The sequence below is a fragment of the Colossoma macropomum genome, unplaced genomic scaffold (assembly GCF_904425465.1).
Source record: "Colossoma macropomum unplaced genomic scaffold, Colossoma_macropomum, whole genome shotgun sequence".
NCBI lineage: Eukaryota > Metazoa > Chordata > Actinopteri > Characiformes > Serrasalmidae > Colossoma > Colossoma macropomum.
In genome coordinates, this window is record NW_023494784.1 from 35,970,615 (window position 1) to 35,998,012 (window position 27,398).

The window sequence follows — 27,398 nt, forward strand, 5'->3', positions numbered from 1 at the left end:
GAGCATGCAGCCAATAATCCGGATGAATACACTAGCACATCTTACATCATCATTATATACAACAATGACAGGTCCTGGTTTAAAACACCAAACTCAGACAGCTTTGTTTCTCCTGAAGGGACCTGAGGTGTGACATTGATAGCCCAGTCCTAAATAATGCTTATGCAGTGTTTTGGTTGTACAGTTTTTCTTAGGCTAACTTACTTATCTACATTTGATCAGTTTAGATTATAACCATAATACAGCTCAATGACAAGCTGAATTTACGTATAAATGCATTTTTACTCACACTTAAATATTTTCTCCATCATGTTGGTCAGATTGCTGTAAACAAACCGCTTCTCTCTGGTTGGTCCACACCTGTATCTCAAGGATTTGAGATTGATGCAGTCCTTGCCAAAGGCTGCAGTAAGACACATTAGGGAAACTCCTGAGCACCTGTTTGAACACCAAAATGAGAAATGGGACACTGGACACCCTCATGGTCCTCGTGTGCACGCACAGCACAAAGCCCTGCACTACTTCATGTGGCACTTGAAGAAGTTCACACTGCCTCAAGAGCTGTTGGTTCAGTTCTACACAGCCATTATAGAGTCTGTCGTCACCACCTCCATCACAATCTGGTGCAGCTCTTCCACCAAACGCAAAATTCATAAATATTGGGTCTGCAGAAAGGGCTACTGGTATTAATCTACTCTCCCTGCTTGCCTGGCACACCTCCAGAGCCAGTAAGCGTGCAGACAAAATCATCACTGACACATCACACCTAGGTCATGACCCATTTCAGCTCCTCCCCTCAGACAGGCGCTTCAGGGTTAAAACAGCTAGACTCTAGCAACGAAAGTCTTCATGCTGTTACACGCATGAATAGACATTGCACATAAGCAATGCTGTGATACCCGACAGTCAGATTTTGTATTTAACCCTTATTTTATTCTGCTTTGTTTTCTCTTATGTAGTATTGCTACCTGCTAACCTACTGTTGTAGTCTGCACTTACTACTTTCTTTATTCATGAATGTATATCGTTGCTGTTGTATCTCCAAAATGTTGAATTAACAGCAGAAGGAAAAACGTTAACATAGCATTTTTTTTCCAAATCAGTTTGGACTGTTTCTGTTGGCACGTTCCTTATAGATTTTTGACACAAAGTAAAGGATAACTGGCATTTTCAAACTGCACAAAAAGGTAAAAAGATGACAAGAAGAGAGAGACAACATATGTTACTGTGTAAGTGTGGTAAAACTGATGAACGTCTATGTTGTTAGTTACTGTTTATTTGAACAGACAGATTCTTGATTTCAGTAATGGTATGTAATCCATGTAAACTTTCATCTATGTACCCTTTCTTTTTCCATGGTCTTGTGATCTCTGGAAAACCTTTGTATTCCCAGACTGACTGAATAATTGTATTTATAGGTTTGCAAAATTAAAGACTTCTAAATATCTGTATGCCAAATGCCAATCCTGAAAACGATGCTCTGTATTAACATAAAGTTATCAAATGAGGGCATTTAACCTTGTATTACCAGCAATAACAGCTGTGTTGCCGACATCATTTTATCTACAATTTAGTACCAATAATTACATGAATAAACCTGTAATCTTATTGTTAAATGTATATTCATTATTTCCTTTCTTCTGTTCAGTAACTCTGTTAAGCCAGTAGGGGACAGTGTTAGTGTAGGAGCCTTCTCAGAGGGCGTGGCAACAGTTTCCTGGGTGAGAAAACTGAGCTGTTTAACCGCCTAAAATGTTCAGAATGGTTGCTTCTGAACTTTCATGTGCTCAAGAAATCTCATGGAGGTCTCGCCAACACTGCACCTTTAATCTGCTAAAACCAAATATATAATTTAAGGTCACTTTATGCTGCACCTAAACTCATTCATAATCATATAGTACTGATCAGGTTCATGATGTCCTGTAGTCTGAGACGGACTACACTGTAGTTTGTTTGAACTGTCTGTGATGTGTATACTTGTCATTCAGCAAAGCTGAAATCCAGCTCAGACTGGTTTTATTTGTGTTTTTGTTGCAGTTCCCACGCAGAATAACTGAACCCTGAATATGTTTTTCTACTAAACAAAAGTTCAGTAGAAATTCAGTTGAAATATTTGCATAACTTCATCTTGTTTTTTCAACCACACATTTTCTTAAGAATAGAATGATATAATAGGCTTAATTTGAAGGCACATTTTAATACTGGGACAGTTTGAGCACATTTTCAGCAAATGCTGAAAACAAGTTTAAGTTCTTTTCACACAAGCTATTCACAAAACAAACTGTGGGAGAAGTTGAGGGACAAACCCAAGGCTAAACGGTTAGACGTTTTAAACAGTTCCTCTTTCCCTGAAATGACCTCTCTGCTGTTCATTTATGAAGCTGATTGTAATTAATTATGCAACAGAATGAGACCAATAGAGGCTAGAGGTCAATGCAGTTTTGTGCTAGAAATTCTGTTTTTGCTTCAAAAACAAAGCGTCTCACAACCATGAAGAACTGGATTGTCTATTGTTTAACTGGATTACTCGCACTGACGCACTGTTGCCTCAGTAACCTAATTAACTCTCATTACAGGGTCTGTCCTTAATTATAGATTAGATATGATGCACGACACACACAGCATGTTACACCCTGCTCTACTGGTACATTTACATTCACAATATGAAGATTAAGCTATATAAGAGACGCTTATACAAGTCCTATTTCTGAATATTCACTGAGTATAATGATGTATAGTGAGCAGCAGTGAACACTGGTGAATTGAAGTGTCACAAATTCCTGAGACACTAATGTATCCAGTATCTATTTAACTGCTTAGGCAATAATTAACTTTGCAGACAAAGAGTGGATGGTGTACCTTCTTTGATACATTCTGCCTTTATGAAGACAGACATTCAGTCAATCTACTGCTGTATCTGTACTTTAGAGTAAAAACGAAATATTTAACAAAAAATTCAAAATGGATTATTTTTGCTTAGTTTCCATATATGGAGTAAAATCTTACAAATTGAGAGTAAAAAAAATTGAGAAGTTAAGTTTACGTAAACTTACTTTAATAAATGACTATTTTTAAGGTAGAAATTCATGTATTTACAGAAAAGAAATGTTATATCATACCAATCTTGAATTCCTAAAAAAAAAGCCACTCTACGCTTTTAACAATGAGTTGCACGTCAGCAGGAAACACATGTCCAGTCTTACCAGTGTGTGGTGGGAATGACGGTTTAACCGCTGTAAGTTCAGCAACAATGATTAATGATCTGCGCTGCCCTGGAGACTGCACACAGACAACTGTTTGTTAAAGGAGAGAGAGAGAGAACTCATGTGTAAGGATGACTGCACTGTACTGTTTGTAAAAGCAAAATAGGTAAAATGAAAGAACATGCAGCATGAAAAGAAAAATGAAAATGAGAGAAAAACCAAGAGGAGCCGTTCCACAGCGCTGTCTCCCTGTTTAAAATTCCAGATTAATAAGAATTTAAAATGCTTTGCTGATTAAAAAAGTATATTTGTCAAAATGTGGGAAGGTGTGTTTCTCTTGCTCTCAGGCAGTTTTCTTTCTGCTGTCGCCCTTGGTTTGCTCACTTGGTGTGTGAAACTGAATTTCAGTAAAGCTGTCAAAGTCAGTAAAAATGCTATACAAATAATTTTTTTTATTTTTTGTACTTGAGTGCAAACATATTTACATGTATGCACACTTATATACTGAATATATAACCAAAATGTATAAACATAATTACATTAAAAAATAAATAAATATGAATAAGTAAATAATTAAAAATAATAAATTAAAAGTCAGGAAAAGTGTTTTTTTTATATATTAAAGTACTTTATTCTAGACAGGAGCTGATCACACTGTAAGTAATCCAGATCAGCATCTCACTGTAAGTCTTTTCAACACATTGGTATAGTGTAGTGGGTGACCCCGCTACCCTCTATGCTGTAGACTGGGTTTCAATCCTCCACCTGGGCAAGCCCCCTACACTATACCCATAAGGGTCCTTGGGCAAGACTCCTAACACTACCGTCGCCTACCTGTGTAAAATGATTAAATTGTAAGTCGTTCTGGTTAAGAGTGTCTGTCAAATGCAAAAAACTTTTGCATACGTATTGTCCTAACCTTTCTACTGCACAGCATTATCTTTTGTCCAATTTCCATCTTGAGGTGTGTCTGACTCTGTATGATGAGCTAATTTGCAAGGCAAACAGCCATAAGCAAATATCAGATATTTCCCCAGCAGGTGGTTTGTAGAGGTGGTGACCTGCTCTCACACATACAATAAAGCTAGCAAGTTGAAATGGAGAAGAGGAAAGGTGGTGCGGAGAGGGAAAGGATAAAAAAAAGAGAAACACTCAAAGAAGAAGCTGCTATGTGTTCAAAAATTTCTGATTTGTTCAGCAAAGTAGAGACAGGTCAGCCATGTAAGAACTATTTCGTTAGATAAGGTTTGCTTTAGTTGTGTTTTAGCCTACAGCATCTTAACGTTACCTAGCTAACTAGCAGTTAAATATACTCATTTGATGCTTCACTGTGCAGCCCAAATTCACAAAATATAGACAGACACTCTTAAAAGTACAGTTTTGCCAATCGGTTTGCAGTAGTTTGATTATTTGTGACTGTTTAGAATATTTGTCTTGATACTTGCAATTAGCGTGAAAAAAAAAATTGCTTTTCAGCTCCGGCACAATCGCTCATTCATAGATGTTTCAAAAGCATATGTTATATGGAACAAGTGTGGATCTGATTTAGATGTATTTTTTTAATAAATCATACAGTTTTTTTATCCCACGATGTAAAAGTTGAGCCGCATAGTATACATTTCATACATTGTTTGGTGATGCTATATAGTGCTAGATACTTCAGAAAACAATATATGCATTTCAACTGATAATTAACTTTTGTGTTTTCTTTTTTTCTTTGCAAAGGTGGAAATGAGCGTGATATATTGTATTACCGTTAACATACATATAAAAACCCATAATCAACACCTAATCATGCAGATACAGTAGCTGTGAGTATGTTTGTGGTCTTGTGCCCGGCCTGGACATCTGTCCCAGTCCTGCCCAGACTGCACAAATACAAATTAGCCCAAATAGGCAGCACGACGGCTCCAGAACTAGAGGGGAAAGGAGGAGTGAACACAGGCAGCAATCAATCAATCAGTCAACCAATCAATAAATAAATAAGTTAAGGACAAAACAGGGCAAAAAAATTCACACATTCAGGAGATAATTTACAGCAAGTCACCAAAGATCTACCCATTTTAGAAATGTTACAACATATAGCACTTCTAGTGCAGTCAACAAAAAACCCTCATATGTTAATTGATGGAACTTTTAAACTGGTCACAAAGTTTAGTTTAACTTTATTTTAGTGTCACTTGCCGCTATAGACACATGTACAAAACAGTGATTCAGTGGGGCATGAGGTGGAGAATCGGAGGGTCGTAGCCACATGCACACCCAGGTAGGTCTGGGCTTACCAAGATTGATCGCAGGCTTAACCAGTCAAATGGGGGAAATGTTTATTAAGCCACATTATTTAAAGATAAATCTGAGTTTTTTTAATGTCATCACTGCATTATGACTAATCAAGTCCACCTTATTTTCTCAGCCCTCCAGTCACTGCTTTGTGACCATTGCTGTCCACCATTACATCAAGTTTCAGTTTGTTATCAGTGCCTGTCATGTCCGTAACAAGCATGAGGACACCACGGTCCTCAGAAGGTTCAGATGGGTTTATGAGATTCAGTCTGGAAACAGTGACAAGATTACACAATCAGCAGTGACTGGTTCATCAGTGGTTTGGCCATAGACTGAACTGCCCACTATATTAATCTCTGTACAAGAAGCTCTGTTAGTCTGGAGTAACTTTGACTTCTTGAGATGAGTTCAGGTATGCAGCATACATACTGTGGGCTAACATATAACATAGCTATGATAGAAATGTGAGAGTTTATGGGGGTTTTTGATAGATTATGTTTGTAAAAAGCAAACCTTAATTTGTTTTTTATTTGGACCACTTGTAATGTTGCTAGCTAAGTCAGCATTCTTTAGTCTAGTTCAGTAGCTGCTCGGTTTAGGCTGATGTGACAAGCTGGCTAAACAAGCAATTAAATGAGAATCGAATGATAATTCAAAGCTGTTGTATTGTGTTACCCACTTGTGATAAACTACACTGAGCATGAGACAGTTCACTGTTAACTAGCACGGTGATGGCAAAGTATCATGTAACATAATTATGAAAGATACAGCAGATACTTTAGGTTGTTTTGTTAACTGTATGAGTAGCCTACTGCTTCCTGTTAGCTGGGTTTGGGAGAGACAGCCTATTATAACATATTGTAACATACTTTAAATGTATGCTTTTCTCTAATCATTATGGCAAGCCATTTTAGCTTTTATTCCTATTTTTCTTGATATCTGGAAATCAGTTTACACATGTGAAGATTTTATTTTCAGTAGTAAAAATGTTATTTTTCCAATTAGAATTTAATTTTCACGAGTAAAATTTAACCAAAAATAAATAAAAAAGACATAAACGCTCCATAAACATTTATCACGCCTGCCATGGCAGTATGCTTTAGTCTAGAATGATCAGATTTTTAAGTGTGCTGTGTTTTTTTCTCAGCTGGCTGATTTTAACTTGTGTAGTCTTCCTTGAATAATAGCTGTGCCTGTGGTGAGCTCATGCTTTATACTAAAGGGTGCTGTTGGTTAGTGAAGGATTGTGTTGGTTGGGTTAATGTTAATCCAGCGTTGTGGTTAATGTCAGTTGACATAGTATAATGATATACAGTGGTGTGAAAAAGTGTTTGCCCCCTTCCTGATTTATTCTTCTTTTGCATGTTTGTCACACTTAAATGTTTCAGATCACCAAACAAATTTAAATATTAGACAAAGATAACACAAGTAAACACAAAATGCAGTTTATAAATGAAGATCTTTATTATTAAGGGAAAAAGAAAAAATAAGAAATCCAAACCTACAGGGCCCTGTGTGAAAAAGTGATTGCCCCCTAAACCTAATAACTGGTTGGGCCACCCTTAGCAGCAGTCTTTTACAGTGCTGTGGAGGAATTTTGGGCCACTCATATTTGTAGAAATGCTGTAATTCAGCCACATTGGAGGGTTTCCGAGCATGAACCGCCTTTTTAAGGTCATGCCACAGCATCTCAATCGGATTCAGGTCAGGACTATGCCACTCCAAAGTCTTAATTTTGTTTTTCTTAAGCCATTCAGAGGTGGACTTGCTGGTGTGTTTTGGATCATTGTCCTGCTGCAGAACCCAAGTGTGCTTCAGCTTGAGGTCACAAACAAATGGCCGGACATTCTCCTTCAGGATTTTTTGGTAGACAGGAGAATTCATGGTTCCATAGATCCCAGACCATCACACTACCACCACCATATTTTACTGTTGGTATGATGTTCCTTTTCTGAAATGCTGTGTTACTTCTACGCCAGATGTAATGGGACATACACCTTCCAAAAAGTTCAACTTTTGTCTCGTCAGTCCACAGAATATTCTCCCAAAAGTCTTGGGGACCATCTTTTTGCTCAGCAGTGGTTTTCGTCTTGGAACTCTGCCACAGTAGAGTGTGTTTTGGAGTCCCAAAGCTTTAGAAATGGCTTTATAACCTTTTCCAGACTGATAGATCTCAATTACTTTGTTTCTCATTTGTTCCTGAATTTCTTTGGATTGCAGCATGATGTCTAGCTTTTGAGGATCTTTTGGTTTACTTCACTTTGTCAGGCAGGTCCTATTTAAGTAATTTCTTGATTGAGAACAGGTGTGGCAGTAATCAGGCCGGGGCGTGGCTAGGGAAATTGAACTTAGCTTTCCAAAAATGTGATAAACCACAGCTAATTAATGTTTTAAGGGGGGGGGGCAATCACTTTTTCACACAGGGCCCTGTAGGTTTGGATTTCTTTTTCCCTTAATAATAAACACCTTTATTTATAAACTGCATTTTCTGTTTACTTGTTTTATCTTTGTCTAATATTTAAATTTGTTTAGTGATCTGAAACATTTAAGTGTGACAAACATGCAAAAGAGGATCTACACAAAAATGTATTTTTGCATACTCCAGTCATGTGGAACACTTAAGCCCCATTACTGAGCCAATGAGGCTGGTCTGGACTGGACAGATTCAAAATTAAAAGTTTATAAAATGTCACGAGAGCATTACTGAGGTCAGGTACTGATGTTTTGGATCACAAATGCCACTCTAACTCATTCCAAAGATAATGGATGAAGCACACATTGTGCAAAATCTGGATGATCTGAAGGCCCTTACAAGGAAAGTTCAAGAACAGAGTAAGAAGATGAGACTTCAGCTAAAATGAAGAAAACAAAGGTTTTGACAATGAGAAAGAGCACGTACTTTACCATTGTTGAAGCAGGTGTGGAATTGTGATAGCCTTTGCCTACTTGGATCATTTATTGACAACAAAGGATCCAGTTGCCAAGAAATATGCCAAAAGTAGTGATGTTTCTCTACATACAAAGATCAGAATTGTCCAGGCTGTGGTCTTGTCTTTCGTTGTTTATGGAACTGCAAGCTGGACTATAAACAAAGAACAGGAAAAATATTTATGTCTTTGAACTTTTGTGCTGGTAAAGGCGTTTGAGTAACTTGGACAGCAAAGAAAACAAACTGATTCTCAATCAAATCAACCCTCTCCTCTCACTCAAAGCTCAGATAACCAAACTGAAGATCTTATTTTAGACATATGAGAAGACCAATTCATAGGAAAAGACAATATTGCTTGGGACAGCTGAAAGTAAAAGAGGAAGAGGTTGACTGGCAACAAGATGGACAAACACAATAAGAGATGTCATGAAGACCCAAATAGAAAACAGGATATTCTAGAGAAACAGTAGTCATATGATCGCCGGGAGTCATAACAGACTTGACGATACTTAAAAATAATACTAAAAAACATAACAATAATAAGAAAAGTCTGGTTCCACTGATTTACCTTGAAAGTAAAGTAGGTTTTTCCTTGTTTTTATATACAAATGTTGACAGTAGCTTCCTGTGTCCACTGGAGTGTAGCAAAGGCACTCATAATGAAGTGGTAGTGGTGATAGACCAGTTTGGGAAAGACCGTATCTGCACAGTGTATGTTAAGGTATTCCTCTGTCTTCAGTCTTTTACCTTGGAAGGCTTTCAGACTGTACGTAATGGAATAACATACTTCAAGAGATTCTGGGACTCAGTGGTCAGTGAAAAGTGCATATGATACAATTATAAACCAGGCACTTCCTCGGTAGAGTTATCAGCATGAGATACATCTATTCAAATATAGAAGCAATTTTGCAGCGATATATTTTACTTAATTCGGTTTGGCCCCTTTTTGCTGTTGGCATGTGCAGCCTAGTTTTTGCATTTTTTTTAGCGCTAGCAGGTGGTTCCTGTTCCAATTTTCAGTTAGTTCTCCAGTTACTGTACTCATTCTGTTCATGTAGTTTGTTAGTTACCATCATTTGCGTTTGCTTGTTTGTACTGTTATCATCAACAGTAAACAGCATTTGCATCCTACATCCAATTAAGAGACTGGCTGGAAGTCTCGCCACTTTAATGCAGTGGATGCACAGATACTGACTCGTTCATTAGTCAGGAGAAAATCTAAGACCTCCAAAGAACTCCATTATCATTGTTGCTTGTGTTTTTGTTAAGACAGCAGACTTAGGATACAGCAATCGACAGCAATCAGTCAAAGTCTGATCTTTCTGCTGATGGTTGAAATGTGGGGAAAAAAAACAGTAATCGTGCTGTGAGCACAAGCTGCACACCTGCTCTTCCATTAGCGCTCAGCATTATCTTAATAATCTTTGTTTTAGCTATGCAGTGCACTTTTGTCCATGTTTAGGTAACATACAATATCAGGAACTACATTAGGAGGACTAACATCTTGAAATATGGTTTATGGTACATGATGAAACTAGTGACCATAAGCTTTCATTACGTATTAGCTACATTAGCATCATAGCTCCTGCACAAAAATAAAGAAGCAAACCTCCGACACCAAACACATCTTAGTTCATTGAGTACATTTGACAAAGACAACATATCCAATGTCAAACCTGAGAAATGTTATTATTTTTTGAAAAATATTTGCATATTTAGAATTTGATGCCAACAACACATTCCAAAAAAGTTGGGACGGGGGCAACAAAAGACTGGTAAAGTTGTGTAATGCTAAAAAAAATCACCTGGTGGTTGATTGGCAACAGGTCAGTAGCATGATATGAGTATAAAAAAGCATCCCAGAGAGGCTGAGTCTTTCCGAAATAAAGATGAGGAGGGGTTCACCACTCTGTGAAAGACTGCACAGGCAAATAGTGTAACAATTCAAGAATAACGTTTCTCAACATAAAATAGCAAAGAACTTTTGCTTTTTATCATCTACAGTACAAAATAACATTAAAAGATTCAGAGAATCTGGAGAAATCTCTGTATGTAAGAGACCAGGCCAAAAACCAGTATTTGCTGGCTGTGATATTTGGGCCCTCAGGCAGCACTGCATTAAAAAACAGACATGATTCTGTAGTAGAAATCACTACAAGGGCTCAGAAACACTTCTGAGAAACACTGTCTGTGAAAACTGTTTGTCACTGCATCCACAAATGCAAGTTAAAACTATAAAACGCAAAGAAGAAACCATATATAAACATGATCCAGGAATGCTGCCGCCTTCTCTGGGCCCGAGCTCATTTAAGATAAACTGAGGCGAAGTGGAAAAGTGTCCTGTGGTCCGACAAATCATCATTTGAAATCATGGACACTGTGTCCTCTGGGCTAAAGACCACTCAGCTTGTTATCAGTGCACAGTTGAAAAGCCAGCATTCATGATGGTATAGGGGTGCATTAGTGCACATGGCATGGGTGATGTGCACATCTGTGAAGGCACCATTAATGCTGAATGATATATACAGCTTTTGGCAACATATGCTGCCATCCAGACAATGTCTTTTTCAGGGAAGGCCTTGCTTATGTCAGCAAGATGATGCCAAACCACATTCTGCATGTATTACAATACCATTGCTCTGTATTAAAAGAGTCCAGGTGCTAAACTGGCCTGCCTTCAGTCCAAACCTGTCACCACTGAAAACGTTTGGTGTATTATGAAATTAAAAATACAACAAAGGAGACCCTGAACTGTTGAGCAGCTTAAATCTTATTTCAAACAAGAATGAGGAAACATTTCACTCAAAACCACAGTAGTTGATCTCCTCAGTTCCCAAACACTTAGAGTGTTGTTAAAAGAAGAGGTGATGTAGCACAGTGGTAAACATGCCCCCATGTTGTTGGCATCAAATTCAAAATGGGCACATATTTTTCAAAAAAACAATAAAATGTCTCAGTTTCAACATCTGATATGTTGTCTTTGTAGTATTTTCCTTTAAAATATGGTTCATGTGATTTGCATATCGTTGCATTCTATTTTTATTTATATTCTGCACAGCATCCCAACTGTTTGTAAATAGGGTTGTATATCTTGTACACACCCAACCTTCCACAGCTGCCATGTTCTTCTCTTTTTTCCTAGACCACTCCTCTACTAAAATACCACATTCACTCAGACACACCCTTGTTCTATGTGTGGATGGTCAGCTTTTTTTGAGACAGCAGCTGTGTTTAAGAGTGTCTGGTGGTGGATATTTACTGTTCAAATCATAGACTAGTGAACTAAAGTCTATGAAATGTTTAATTAAATTCTTCTAAAACAGCTGCTCATAATTTTGTATAAAGTAGTGCTGCAAACAGTAAGATAAATAGCATGTGAACACACATCAAAGGACCCCCCTCCTTTAGTCTAGTAGAGTGTGTATGACCAAGTGTAACAAAGCTGAAAATAACTTCATTGAATGTAATTTGACTTAAACATTCTAATAGTCTCTATGTGTTTTTGATCAACATCGTGTTTTAGGGTCAACTCTGTTCATTAGTTTTTTGCCTCAGAATTGCAGCTTTCTTCTTGCTGATTCACTTGCTGTAGTTTTGTTTTATATGTACTAGTGATAGGAATTCTTACGAAGGAGTCTGTTCAATGAGTCAGATCAGTCGTCGTCTAGTTATCATCCAGCTCTCCAGTGAGTAACACCGACTTTTTTCCAAATAAACCTCAAAAGGGGATTCCATGAAAAACAGCATTAGGCCTACAGAATAATGATACATTTTCAGCGAGAAGGCCAGAAGAGCTCAATGGACTTGCTTTCATTTACAAAAAAGTCTCTTCCGTCAGCTTCCTAAAACAAATGTTCACAAACAGTACAGACCTCCTGCTGTACTCTGGCAAACAGTTACATATGCTTTTCCAAAGATAAGCCATGAAAATAAGCACCAGGAACAATTTCACATTTGCAGAATTAAATAATCAAGCATGTCACATACACCGCATATTGTATTAACAGTCATAACACCTATATGCACCCTAAACATTCACTTTAAAAAGTATTCTAAACTGTTCAGCCAAAAATCACATTTGCACAATTAAAAAGTCAGTTAGTGCCTTAAGTTTGCATTAGTTTTATGTTGTCTTTAAAAGTAATATAATTAAATAATCTCTGTTCTGACTGGCTGCCCTGTATTGTGCTTCATTCAAAAAGCCATGCAGGCTGAAACGCTCCTTATAACTTCAGTGTGAGTGGGTGTGGCTAAACGTCTGTAGACTGAGTCAGTGAATATATGTAAAGGTGTTGTTTTTTTTTGTAACATCAGAGTAACAATGAATTCAATACAGGCTGTTTTTGCAGCTTAGTTTCCATATATAGACTCTACAGAGTGGGGAGTGAACATTACAAATAAAGACAAATAAACAATTAGGAAACTTTAATGCAAGTAAGATTAACAAATTGAAACAAATCACACAATTAAGCAAATTAGTAATAAAAATAAATAAAACATCTAGGTACACTAAAAAAAAAGAAAATCAAAATACCATTTGAAAACAACAGTAATAATGAAATAGCAAAATGACTAAAAATATGTCGAATCAACCGATAAACATAATAATAATAATAAATCAACCAAGAAAACAACAAAAATAAACTAAAAAAAGAACTACAACTATATCTGCTAAAACACTTGCAGGCTGAGCGGAGGTGGGTACATACTATAAGTTTAAAATGATCGAATAACACCAGCTATGGAGTTTTAGAGACTTTACAAAAGAAATATCAAACTCAAACACTGAAAGGCCAATGTTAAAAAAATCAACAAGCCCATGGGTCAGAAAATGCTGTGACCCGAATTGGGCCTTGTTTATTCAAAATATGAACTGTAACAGCAAAATAATAGAGCTTGAAATATTACATGAATACTTGAAATAAAGAAAGTTTTATATATATATATATATATATATAATATATATGAAATGTAGCAATAGGCTACATTAGCTACAGATAACTGCTAAACCTCTTTAAATGTCCCCAGGACGTAAGTCTTTTAAACCTACCTATTGGCTTCAACTACACACCTGGCATTTTTTCCTTTTGCTGTAAGTTCATTAATTTTTTGGCTCCATTTCTGCCAGTTCGATAATATAATGTTTACTCAGGCAAGCTGTGGTAGTTTGCTTGCTTGGCAGGATGGAAAAAGACCCAGGTTATGTAGATGCATTTCATTTTCCCACAAGGCTTTCACATGATCATGCATGTCAGTGTTCAGACAATGGCGTCCCTGCAGGATCACACAGCCATCTTTCCTCCTTCAACTCTGACGTGTTTACATTGTTGCAATTTTCCTCCTGCATTTTTTCTTGCACTCTCCCTACCAGTCCACCCCTATCAACTGCACATTTCAGGCATTCCATCTGTCATCAGTGCCCTGAGTTTGCTCAATGGCAACTTCATGTCATTCACACGTTTCTCCAATTACTAAAAATATCTTTTCCAGTGCTACACCCAGAAGGTCTTCTGTAACCGATCAGTTGGAGTCCACCCCACAAGTGAAACTTGACAACTGAGCTGTGTCTGCAGCAACAGTGCTGGCATCAACAGCAGGTGAAGTCATTTCGTTTTTAAATGAGCTGCTCTTACTAACTCGTCCACCTGATCAGCCACCACATTTCTGCTAAGGCTGACATTTGCGAATGCTTGCTTTTTTCTGGCCACACTGTGTCACAAACTTTAAGCATGCACTGCTTCAGAAAAACACCTTCTGAAAAAAGGCAGCCTGACTGAGCTATTTCTTCTGCCATGATGAAAATGGCTTTTACTGCATTATCACTTTGTGATTTGGCCCTTATAAACATAGACTGCTGTGCTTCCAGGCCCTTCTTCATCTCTTTCTGTTGCCTCTGCTGTCTATCCAACTCTCCATATTTGTCACAGTGTTGTGTCTCGTAATGGCGCCTTATGTTGTACTGTTTCATTACGGCCATTTCTGCAAACAAGGCAGATCGAGCTCCAACCTGTCTTGAAAACCCCTGCGTTCACTGTCCACATTTCTTTTGGTCATTTTTTAGCTAGCTAGGTGTTTTTATATTGACTGGACTGCTAAAAGGCAGCAAGTGTATTTGGTGATATGACTGGTGTGCTAGGATTGTGGTGTAACCGCTGTCCTATAGATTGTTGTTGGTGGGGGTTGGGAGCACACAATATGTTGCAGTGTATGCTGGGGACTGTAGTGCAGCGCACTGTGAAACAGGCTAATATTAATAGAAAGTTAAAATAATTTTGCGGGCCGGATAGGATTGTGCCACAGGCCTTGTGTTTGACACATGGGCTCTAGAAGGCCAGCAGGTGCTAGGTCATTTAAAACCTTAAGAACTAACAGCAGAACTTTATCCTAAAAGATACAGACAGCCAGTGCAGTTCTTCTAAATATGGGTGATATGAGTTCTCTTTTCTGTGGGCCATTTTACCCAGTAAATAACAGAGAAAGGCAGCACTAACACAGTGCCTCTGCAAACAGTTCTATTTTGGCTAACAAATGAAAGCTTTTGCTAGAACAGTGCACTACTGTAAATATACTTGGACAGTAGTTAAAAGTGGGGTGAACACAGACTGTATCTCTACAAACAACAAAGAAGTGAATATCATCACAACATACATTCATATATGAGAAGAGAATGAAACTCATGTGCTCAGTCAAGCTCAATTTCTCATACTTTACCTGCCATGGAAAAATGTTGTTACTAAGATATTACTAACGATACCAGATGGAACTCTGAGTGCATTTTTGATTACAGAAGTTGAAATATTATATATTATAATGCGCAAATCTTGGTCACACTGATTAAGATGTTTCTGCAGAAAAACAAAAGCTGAGCCCTCTCATTAGACATTTAACTGACCTCCACTGCTGTGGGAGAGACTGTGAAAACAGAGCTCACAAACACTGATTAGTGGTGTGTGGCACCTTAGAGATTAGACATGCCATAGGGGATTTTCAACAGCTGAAATAAATGGTGCCAACAAGGTCATCCTCAATCACTTGTACAGTGCTGCCAATGCTTTGAGACGCTTCCTATAAAACCTGTGATATCTGCGTCTCCCACTCTCTTAATTCTCAAACCAATCCATTGGTTGGATTGTAAAAAGAAAAAAAGATGTTTACAATTTTCAACAAAGTGGCTGTAAGATGACATTTTGATGCTTTTTGTCAGCAAGTGGATAGTTATTAGTCGTGATTGTTGAAATGACATTTGACTTGTTTCTAGGTGAACCCTCCAAACAATAACAAAAGGACAAAAAAAGTACAGCACTGCTGCCATGAAGTCTACATAGATCAAATTAAAATGGTTTGTAGTTAGAGAGGAACGCAGCAGTTTAGCAGCTCTTATAGCACAGCATCTCAGTGTCAACCACTGGCAGTTGTTAGAATCCTAACACCTCTCTTTTACAAAGCAGAAGAACATAAACCACTTCAGTCGTTACTACCAGAAAGTAAAGTTCATATGTACATGTACGCCTCCATTTTTCATCCCGGAATGGTTTTCTTCAACTTACAGTGCGTAATGTAAGTGTAATGATAAATGTATGTACATTTAATTAAATAAACAAATATAATTGTCAATTTATATCAATTCAATTATAATACAGAAGCAGTTCTGTAGAGTTATTCTTAGCCAGGCCTCTAGAAGCTAGTGCGACTAAAAGAGAGCGATTTTTTTTGCTGATACCATGTGTGCTTCCTGTATTTCATATCTGCTAAGTACAGTGTACGCTAACAGTTATGCTAGCAGGCTCGGCTGTGTGTGTTACCGGTACTCCGTTTATTCTGGTACTTCTGTTTATATGTATTTTGGGCACCAACATTTCAGATTCATTTTATGTTTTCCAGAACTTGTACTCTACATCCTGAAGAGAGACGGGCAGTAGCTGGTCAAATCATTTGTCTCATCACCTGTGTTCACTGAATACACAAATGCTGACTCTCATCAGGCCATATCTCACTTCTGTCGAAACTCAACTGTGGGTGTAAATAGCAGCTGTGGTAACTATGTGGATGATAAGCTGGTCAAAGGCAGTGAATGTTTTTTAATACTCTTTCTTTTAAGGTCTGCACAAAATACAGAGTCTATAAAAGTGGGTGCTGTAAACTACAAACACCATGTGGATACACTCATGTACATAAAAAAAAAATAGGATAAAAAACAGAGAGCAAAAAAGAATGTTTTGTAAAAACATCTGAGCTGTTCTGTGTATATTAGCGTACAAGCAGCTCTGATAATGGTAACAGTTTAATCCCTTCAGCCAGCGCTGCTTATTCTGTCTGCTAAGCTAAACCACAATTAGCTGGAAAGCAGACAGTGATGTGTTAATTTTTACTTTTTACGTACGTTTTAATAAGATCTCACCATTTCTGCTGTGGATGCAGTGTAAATTTTCTAACGTTTCACACCTGCCAGCTGTGCATATCGTACATATCGTACAGGAAACCCTCTCTGTAGACGATGTTAGTTATTGTTTATGTTTCGAGTTGTGTATAATCCTGTACTGCAGTCTGCACTGTCTGTATTTCCCTCTTTCAATCACGTGATGTAAACAGGAAGCAGAAATGTTATCAAGCCAACTATGATTTGTTGCCAACAGTTATTTTTTTGTCAACATCATCAATAATGTTGATTACTTGTTGCAGCCCTACTCACTAGTGATGGTAGAAAAGAGTCAGACAATCTCAAAAGTTTCGATTCTTGTGGAACTTCTGTGCAAATTCTGAGCAGCAGTTTCAAAACAGTCTGGCACACATCACACTACGTCATCACAGATTCAGTTCGCACCAATCAGAATTACTTGCTTCTGCATTCTGTAACACTTATTAAATGTGTCTTATGCTGTGTTTGACTGAAGCTGCTGACTTGGAATTTCCCTCATCCAACAGGGAAAAATCTAATAAAACAGGCCCCTCAACTGGGAATTCCTACTTGGAAAGTTGAAATGGAGTTCTCAACTCCAAGCTCAGCATATGACATCAAATCAATTCTGTACACAGAAATGTGTATGACTGTGTGAAACTGAACATACTTTGCTTACAACTGAGCTGTCAGTTCGCAATGACTTTATAGATGTTATTTTTCCATATGACTGCTGTATTTCTAGATAATGGCTGCAATATCTGACTGGAGAACAGAATTGTTGTTAATTAATGTTTTAGCTAAGTCGCAAAATGTGCTTATTTGTTAAATTGGCATTTATGTCGCATTAAGAGTTTCTGAAGTGTTTCTGGGAGATCGTGGCTGTCACTGACAACAGCAAGAAGGGGAATGTTAAAAGCATACACCTCTCAAGAAAGTGCAGAGCTTCAAAGGACAATATGGCTTCATAACCACTGCCTGGAAAAGCCCAGTTTGTATTGTTGAAATCCGTGTACATACAATCCAATCAGATGAAGAACTTGAACATCACTGGTTGCCAAGCAGAAGTCAGAACAGAGCAAGTGGGCATATTTCAACTGTCCAATCATAATAGTGTGGACGTTTTGAAACCACCCAGTCATGGTTAGGGGAAGGGTTACTGACAAAATGGCCAAACAGTTGAAAACACCTAATTCCATTCTGCAGAGACCACTTTGACCTGGTTGCTGCTAACAGACTCTTTTTAGCTGGTTTACACTTTATGTTCTACTGGATATTATGGTGGCCTTCGATAGAAGAGTCAGGAGAGGCCATAATTTATGCTTAAAGTTGCTCTTTATTTAACCCAGGGCAAAGAACCAGAAGGAGAAAGATAAAACTCCCAAGTCTTTCTCTATGAACTATTACAGTCTGCTGCCCTGACCCTGTACACCACCTCACTCAGGTGTTCTTTTACCACAGAGGGGCCCTCCCAGGGTTACTGCAGCTTTGGGCAGCGTGGGTTGTACAGCCACACCTGTGCTCCGGGTGGCTAGAATAGGCTTAGTAAATGAGCAGAAAGCTAAGCAGCTAGCAAGTTAACGCTCAGTAGGTAAAAGACAAACTGAGTTCAAGCCCAAGCATAACATTATGTGACAGAATACAAAACAATATCATTTAGAACATAAAAGGCACACAGAGAAAAACACTCCAGGACAAACAACTGAACTGTACTCGACATAAGAAATGATAAGAGAAACTAAGAATAATAAAATAAAAAGAAAATAGTGTAAAAATGAACACAATAGTGTAAGATTATTTTAAAACTGCACACATGTTCCAGACAACAGTTTCAGTCTCTGACTTATAAAGTTTTCACACTTTAAAGGTAATGTCATTTGCTTTGAGCCTGAATAACCAGCTACTCCTTCATTTCTCAATCATGTACTTATGACACTGTTCTGTTACAAAAACAAAAGGCTTCATTACTCAACTTTCTTGCTAATGCAGTGGCTGGTAATTTCACAAGACCCTTGAAAATAGTTCTGGTCTCACGCAGGGACTGTAGGTTACCTTTCCAATATAACAGGCTCTGGCTTATTCACAATAAACCACTTTCTGTTCAGTTACCATTAAAGGGGCTTTACTTGATCCTAAACATTACAGGTGATTTTTCTCTCAGAGAGGACCTGACTGAGTTCATTACTATGCTGTTGTGTTAAATCTACTCAATTCTGTGTCATAAATCTGAGTCAAAATTACCAAATGATCACCGATGTATCTAATATAATATATGCTGTCAAAAGCTGACACATTATAAACACACAAGGCTGTGTTCACAAGGGTGCTTTGGTGTCCAGCAAAAACATACACAATGTGTACAGGTACCAATGCGTGGCAGAATTTACCAAAAAATTACTTTTGATGGTGCGTACTCTGATATACTCTATGTCGGCCAATAGGAAATGGTGTGTGGAGGGGCCTCAGTCACATTAATTTTAAACAAAAAGGAGGAAATGTGAATGACGTATGTCAGCTCACATCCAGAACATCCACATTCAGTAAAATCCAGCCATAAAGGTTCAGGAGGACAGCGACCAGTCGGATTAATACTAACACGTCTTTTTTGCTTAATTATATGAAAAGAAACAGCAGGTGTTCAAAAACAAGCTTTCACATTTCCATGAGTTTCCACTCACATCTACAACACAAACACACCCATAACACACCCAGCCTAAATAAACGTGTAGAAGTTTGCGTCTGTGCAGTGTACATAGGACTAAACATGCTTTAAATGTTGACACTCGTTTGTGTAGTGATACGACTAATCATGCTATGCTTAGGCTCGAAGGAAGTGAGATTTAATCCTATGGAAAAATTTAGACAGACATGGGACTGTTTACATTCTGAATGGCGACTACTTTATTTTATCAGTAATCTATCTCATAGGGCTGTACCTCTGAGACACTCAGTCATGTCTGTTGTACATTAAGGCACTCACATTTTGTAGTACTTCTCCTCAACCAGTGATTTGGACATTGAGAACAGTGAAATATCCTTTCTAGCACTGAACTGCCTGTTTATTGGGTTCATCTGTCTTGTAACTCTCACCTGATGAAGGTCCGGAATGTGTGCTGGAAAATCATGCTTTACCTTAATATAGTCATTTTTTGGCTGTGTATAGAGTGAGTGTTGCATCTTTTTTTTGACAAGCTTTTATGACTTTTGCTTGAACCTCACCTGTAGTTGGCTGAAGCACCAACCTATCTTCTTGTACCTCTCATTGGCTATTTTATCTTGTACACCTACTAAACGCTAACCGGGCTGGTAGGCTAAACATAGTGATGTGACTGAAGTGTGGAACAGTAGCTGTACATTGTGAACATTTTTGAGTAACAACTTGTAACAGTTACAGTTCTACATGTGAGAAATTGGCCTGAGAGAATCCTGTGTCAGCTTTCGACAGTGTCACCTATTTTCGGTACATTGGGTAGCTGTACCAGCGTTTTAAAAGAGAAAATGCTTCAACTTACTTATCTATGCCTGAAGAAGAGATTGATGTCTGGTCCCTGTAATAATCAGCCAAGTAATAACAGACTGTGTTTACTGCTGTACCCACACTGTAAAGAATACTTATCTGTTCAACCTATACAACTTCATTTAGTAAGTAATGTGACTGGTTTGATTAAACTCAAATAAATACTAAATAAATGGCACCAAGCAAATACATTAGATGAACAAAAGCAATATTTTACAGGAATTAAAAAAGGCAAAAGCACAATTTTTTTTGTTTTTGTTGTTTTTTTTTTTGCATTATACTAACTGTTGAATGCTACGAACAATCTGGATTATCCATTGCTATTGTTGAGATGGAGATTAGAGTCATTCAGATAGAGCATATCTGTGTTGCGGAATGACCAGACGTCTGATTAGTGCGCGGAAGTGACTTGCACTAGACTTTTTGTTTAGAGGTTTTGTTTTCTAGCTGCCATTTACAGGAAAAGTTCCTTTCCTTACAAACCAAAATACAATCCCATTTCCAAAAAAGTGCAAAATGTAAATAAAAACAAAATGCAATGATGTGCAAATTATTTAAACCATATGTTTCATTGAAAATAGTACACAGACAAATGTGGAAATGTTGGTAATGCTAAAAAACATGATTGGGTATAAAAAGAGCATCAGAAGTAAGGTCTTTCAGAAGTAAAGATGGGGAGAGGTTCACCACTCTGTGAAAGGCTGCATAAGCAAATAGTGCAACAATTCAAGAATAACGTTTCTCAACATAAAATAGCAAAGAACTTATGATTTTCATCATCTGCGGTACATAATATCATTAAAAGATTCAGATAATCTGGAGAAATCTCTGTATGCAAGGGACAAGGTCAAAAAACAGTATTTGCTAGCCGTGATCTTTGGGCCCTCAGTCAGCACTGCATTAAAAACAGACATGATTCTGTAGTGGAAATCACTGCATGGGCTCAGAAACTTCTGAAAAACATGGTCTGTGAAAACAGTTTGTCACTGCATCCACAAATGCAAGTTAAATCTCAAACACAAAGAAGAAACTGTACATACACAGGATCCAGGAATGCTGCCACCTTCTCTGGGCCCGAGCTCATTTAAAACGTATTGAGGTGAAGTGGAAAAGTGTCCTGTGGTCCAACAAATCAACATTTGAAATTCTTTTTGGAAATCGTGGACACTGTGTCCTCTGGGCTAAAGACCACTCAGCTTGTTATCAGTGCTCATTTCAAAAGCCAGTATTCATAATGGTATAGGGGAGCATTAGTGCACATGGCATGGGTGATGTGCACATCTGTGAAAGCACCATTAATGCTGAACGATATATACATATTTTGGCAACATATGCTGCCATCCAGATGACGTCTTTTTCAGGGAAGGCCTTGCTGGCTCCGTAGTAAAAGAGTCCACGTGCTAAACTGGCCTGCCTGCAGTCCAGACCTGTCACCACTGAAACCATCTGGCGCATTATGAAATTAAAAACTTTGAGAAAGGAGACCCCAAACTGTTGAGCAGCTTAAATCCTATATCAAACAAAAATGGGAAAACATTTCACTTTCAAAACTACAGCGGTCGGTCTCCTCACTTCTCAAATGCTTAGAGTGTTGTTAAAAGAAGAGGTGTAAACTGACTACACAGTAGTAAACATGCCACCGTCCCAACTTTTTTGGAATGTGGGTGTTGGCATCAAATTCAAAATGGGCATATATTTTTCCAAAAACAATAACATTTCTCAGTTTCAACATTTGATATGTTGTCTTTGTAGTGTTTCCCTTTAAAAATATGGTTCACATGGTTTGCATATCATTGCATTGTATTTTTATTTACATTCTGCACAGCGTCCCAACTTTTTTGGAGATGGGGTTGTATTAGCAATAAAACATTTTCACCATTAAACTGTTAAAGCTATGAGTAGATTTGAAATCTTGTTTTCTCTTAATTTTAATTACCATGTATGCTAGCAGCCACTGAACACATGTTTTTGCCCATATTCCACACCAATGCATCATCATAATAATAATAATAATAATAATTCCTCCTTTTAAACTATCCAAGTTTGGGGGCGGATCTGTCCATCAGTTACAGAACACTCTTCCTCTATCTCTTCTATTCTTCTTGTTCTTTTCTTCTTTCAAAGTCCAGCTCAAAACTCTCCTCTTTTCCCAATACTTTCATGCTTCTTCCCTCTTCTAGCATCTCCTTCCTCATCCATTAGGTTTCCTGAGTGTTTGTAAAATTCTCTATATTGATACCATTTGCAAAGTGTGACTAAGAAAAATGTGCTATATAAATTTAACTTGTTGTTGTTGTTGTTGTTGTTGTTGTTATTATTGTTATTATTATTGTTATTATAAGTAGTAGGTGTAGTAAACTAAAGCTACCTAGTAAAATGTATTCATGTTATTCAGCACTAGGCTTATTAAAGACTCTGAATGACCCCATGTCATGCTGGCATGACAAACTGCTCTCGTGTCTCAGTACAGACGGACTGTTGAAATCTATTGGAACAAGGAATCATGAGTTGCTAGTCACGAGTTTCTAAATCAGCATGCAACACTCAGGGTCAGAAGGGTTTTCACACTAAGCAACTTTCAGAGCAAAGGGCAATTATTTAAAGTAAAAAACAATAAGGGACATTTTTCACTGAGCAAACGACACTGACGGCTTTACATCAAATTAACTGAAAATAACTGTATATAACTGGGGTCATCATGGTAACCAGGTTTGTTAGAAACCTCCCAGCTGTCCTATTCCACAGAACCTCAAATTAGGGGTGTGCGATATGACGACATCAGATCGTGAAGGATTATAATGTTTTCACGATACACCATCACAGGGAGATTGTTGGATCGTGTTACAATGCACATTATATCCGCTGCAGTTCTATGCACATACAAGCGATGTGGGTTTTTATTTTCCCTCGGTCAAAGCGCACTATTTGCTAGTCCCTTTTATGCCCACCCTAGAGACACGCAGATAAACCAATCCTAGCGTACCATCATGCCTCGCTCCACTTTTTCACGAGCGGGAAGCCATGAATGAAAACACCGGAGAAGAGTTAGTCCCCAAAAAAAGTCAACATCTGTAGTATGGAACTGGTTTGAACTTTGCCTGAACTGATGTGACACAAACCATGGTGATTTGCAAAGTTTGCACAGAGAAGGTTTTCACGTCAGACGGCAACATGGCAAACCTTTTCAGCCATTTACAGCGACAACATCCCAAACAGTACGCTGAAAGTAAAGCACTGAGAAGGTCCGCTACACTGCAGCCAGCAGAGACTAACGCTAATGTTACAGCAAGACCAAAACAAACAACGCTAACACAAGCATTTGAGAGAGGCGCTCGATATGACAAGACAAGTATGGAAAAGGATGGAAAGAGGAAACAGAAGCAATAACATTTTATCTGGCAAAGGTTGGTTCCTATCAAAACAGTGGAAAACGAGGGGTTTCAAAGACTCCTCAAAGTAGTTGATCCACGGTATGAGTTACCCAGCCGCAAATACTTTTCCAACACCACCATTCCACAGATGTACACTGAATGTTGTGCCAAAATGGAAAACAAGGTTTAAAACGTCTTTTTTTTTTTTTCTTTTTTTTTGCAACATTACCTTTTAAACCAATGTTAATTTTTTGACTTGCGCAAAAATTGCACAACCGATTAAAATCTGTTCAAAAAGGTACTTTGGCCAATATGGTCTGTTATTCTTTTTTTTCTTTTAGTACTACATTGGATACTTGATTCAAATCTCCCAAGAATGAAGACTGACAATCAACAATTTCATGCAAACACAGGTAACAGAAGTATGAATCAGTGGAGAGTTCAAAAGTGAAACACTACCGTAAAACACAGCAAAATATATGGGACCGTTTCGGTACCTCGCAGCTTCTTCTAATGTTAGGAGAGCAGTTCTTGTAAGTAGAAGCTAGAGGACACTACCAGTTAACACACACAAACTTTTGACTGGTAGTGTAAAAGCCTCTCCACCGCGACAAGGTACGGTCCCGTTGGAGAGGGAGCTCTCACAGTCTTATTGGCTTCCACTCCTGTCTCGGTGGTTTCGGCTTCTATTGCTTGAGGGTGACGTGGAACCACCTGTAGACACAGGATCATGCCTAGGACGCCTAGAGTGGATGCATTTAAATTAGTGGCACATTCATTTATTATTTGTTTATTGTTTATTATTATTTGCAGGGTCTTGAATTAAAAATCATTTTGTGGGATGATTTATTAACAAAAGAACCGTAATGCTCATTTTAGATTAGTGTGAGTGAGAAACAAATGCCATTACTATTCCAGAGACCAAAATAACTTAACAATTGAACATTTTAGGCTCTACTTTTTGTGCTTTATATTGAAAATGAACAAACTCACCGAATTCTGTTTCTCAGTTCTGAAAGAAATGTTCTCAATCTCTCAAATATGTTAAATTTCCATTCCATTAAACAAGCAGCAATAAAGCCAAGGAGGAGACAGGTGAACAAAACCCAACAGACAGTGGTGGATTCTACATGGAGAGAGGAAGAAAGGGGGGAAGAGGAAAAAAGACTGAGAAAGAGAAAAAGCTTGTGTTTCTTTTAACACTTTATAAACAGATGACAGTATTTTCAGCTCTAATTAGTATTTGTGGCTTATAAGCACCCACGGATATAAAGTTACTGCGACCTGCATCCTCATGTTTGTTAGCAAAGGTTACGTATCCCCAGGCTTAAATACAGATACTGACTTTTTTAAAGCAGTTTCTGGTGCCAATAAATGTTGCATGGCTTGACTGAGCTTAAACTTATGACGGTGAACCATTGGACTGAACTGCCATCACATAGAGTACGTTGCAAAGTACATCTCTCAGTTTTCTATAGAAAAGACTGATAAATCATATATAGTCTATTTTTACATCAATACAAATGAGACTCACCTCTGGAAACATTCACATAAAGGGTACCTGTGCCATTTCCATACTGGTTTGAAACATTACACATATACAAGCCATTATTATCAGAGGTCAGTGGGATTGTCAGCCTGTCAGCATTAACACGGCTGGAAAGACTCCTGTTTATCCTGTTAGTACAAAAAGTAATAATGTGTTAATATTCCTATGCACAAAAGTACTGCATGTGCAGAGCTAATGTGACAGATAAAAAAGTCAACAAATCGAATCAGTAAAAATAAGCAAACAGATGCTCTGAATTTCACTCTTCTGCAGTTGATTATTCATCAGCTGATTAGATATCTACTGAAATCTGCCTTCAGCATTGTGTACTTTAGCAGTCGTGGAACAGTGGCTAGCAAACATCATACTGGCTCATCTTGCTCTGAATATAATGTTAAATTACCTTGTCATATTGAGATGAAATAAAACCATAATAGCATAAAAGACCCATAATAGCAATAGTCAGTAAAACATGAAACGCAAAAAATGAAAAAGACTATTCAATTCATGAAGGAGAAACCAGAACACTATTTCTGGAGGCTGAGCTGCATCAGGTGCTGCTTTTGCCTTTCATCTATCATCTAATCTATAACACATGTCCACTGTGAGTGCTGCAGCTGCCCAACCATCAGGGTGTTAAATAGGATCAGATTACCTGCTCCAGATGAACTTCGCAGGTTGTGGATTGGCATCAACTACACACTGAAATTCTTGCGATGCTGCTGGAATATTGACTGAAATAATAGACACAATCTGAGGAGGATCTGAGAGAAGAAGAGCAGAAAAAGGCAAACAATAACTATCCAAAAAATAGCAAGCAAAAAGATGGTCACATCTGAAAACATACATAAGGTTATTCCTAAATTAAACATTATAGGGAGCTAACAATAAGAAAGAATGCTAAGCTGTATAGCCAGTTTACAAGAAATGCAATGGAGCGTTTCTGTGCCTTCTGTGCTCTTAAGTCTTGAAGAGTTTACATGAGCAAATAAAATTTTTAATTAATAAAATTTAATAAATGCCTTTCATGAGTTTCTTGGTACACACATAGTTAAAAATCATCTTAGTTTGACCTGCCTCTGTATACTTTTGCTCCTCTTAGCTTCTGAAATGCTGACAAAAGGAAAAAAAATGCTGACAGTGACTTACAATGGATAATTAGAGCGTAGTCCAGTATCAGCTGCTCATTCAGGGTGGTGTGGTTCACCAAACACTGAACCTTCTGCTGGTTTAGATCTTTGGATGCTTCACCAATCAGGAAGCTTCTGACAGTGAAGGATCCATCAGGGTCTGCAGAAATGTTGGTCTTTACTTTTACAGAGTCGCTCAGAGCACCCAGACTCCAGGACACAACTGCAGCAGGCCGTGCTTTAGCAGCAGTGCATGTGGCCAAGGTCACTTCAGACTCACCAACAACAGGAATCGCATCAGTCTTCACACCAACAACAGGAGGAACTATAAGTGAAGACAAACATGTCAGTACATGGCAGTATAAAAAAATGCAAAGCAAATAGAATATAGATCAGTCTATGCGAAGTCTAACTTTATCTGCATCAGCCATTTTCAACAGACAATACAAAATATACCTTTCAGTTGTTTAGTACAGCTTAATAACAAAAAAAAATTCCAATAACTATACGTATTTTAATAACAAAACTAATGTTTTAACTAAATGTTAAACAATGTCAAAAACCATAACCAACAGAAAATAAACAGTAAGAGCCTTAAATTTGGCAACTTTGACCACATACAACCTACAACCTACAACCAAAACCAATGGTCATAGCCCTGAATTTCACATATCAGCTACAGTGCAGTGACCATTTTTGTTTTTTTGACTTGATTTAAAATTGAAAAACTAATATGCGGTTAAGATGCAGATTGTATGCATCTTTAATCCACATTAGGAGAAATACAGAAATCAGTCTTTTTTATACACTGCACCCTTCAGGGGTCAAACAGGTTTCTGGATAAATTCACATAATCAATGAAAATGTCATACTTAGCACAGCTATAGTGCAGTGACAGTAAAATCACTAACCAGGCTACTAACCAGGCTACCCCATCATTAAAGTTATGGCTTCACCCTGCTTGGTTATGTGTTGTGGTGCCCCGTCGTCACCATGTGTAATGAGACACAGTGTCACCAGT

The 27,398-nt window shown here is 37.9% G+C and overlaps 1 protein-coding gene across 2 annotated transcripts in view; it reads right to left on the bottom strand.

The window, feature by feature from the left end:
* Positions 1-27,398, bottom strand: part of LOC118808083 (nectin-1-like) — a 48,673-nt gene that overhangs the window by 15,402 nt on the left and 5,873 nt on the right. The window contains exons 3-7 of one of the 2 annotated variants that reach the window (XM_036570500.1): positions 26,397-26,702; positions 25,903-26,011; positions 25,233-25,375; positions 24,692-24,824; positions 22,980-24,441 (exon numbers count right to left, since the gene is read on the bottom strand). The exons of the other annotated variant lie outside the window; for it this stretch is intronic. Coding sequence (XP_036426393.1) covers positions 24,348-24,441; positions 24,692-24,824; positions 25,233-25,375; positions 25,903-26,011; positions 26,397-26,702 — 785 coding nt within the window. The 3' untranslated portion in view covers positions 22,980-24,347. Of the gene's footprint in view, positions 1-22,979; positions 24,442-24,691; positions 24,825-25,232; positions 25,376-25,902; positions 26,012-26,396; positions 26,703-27,398 lie in introns of those variants that run through there. 2 annotated transcript variants of the gene reach the window in all.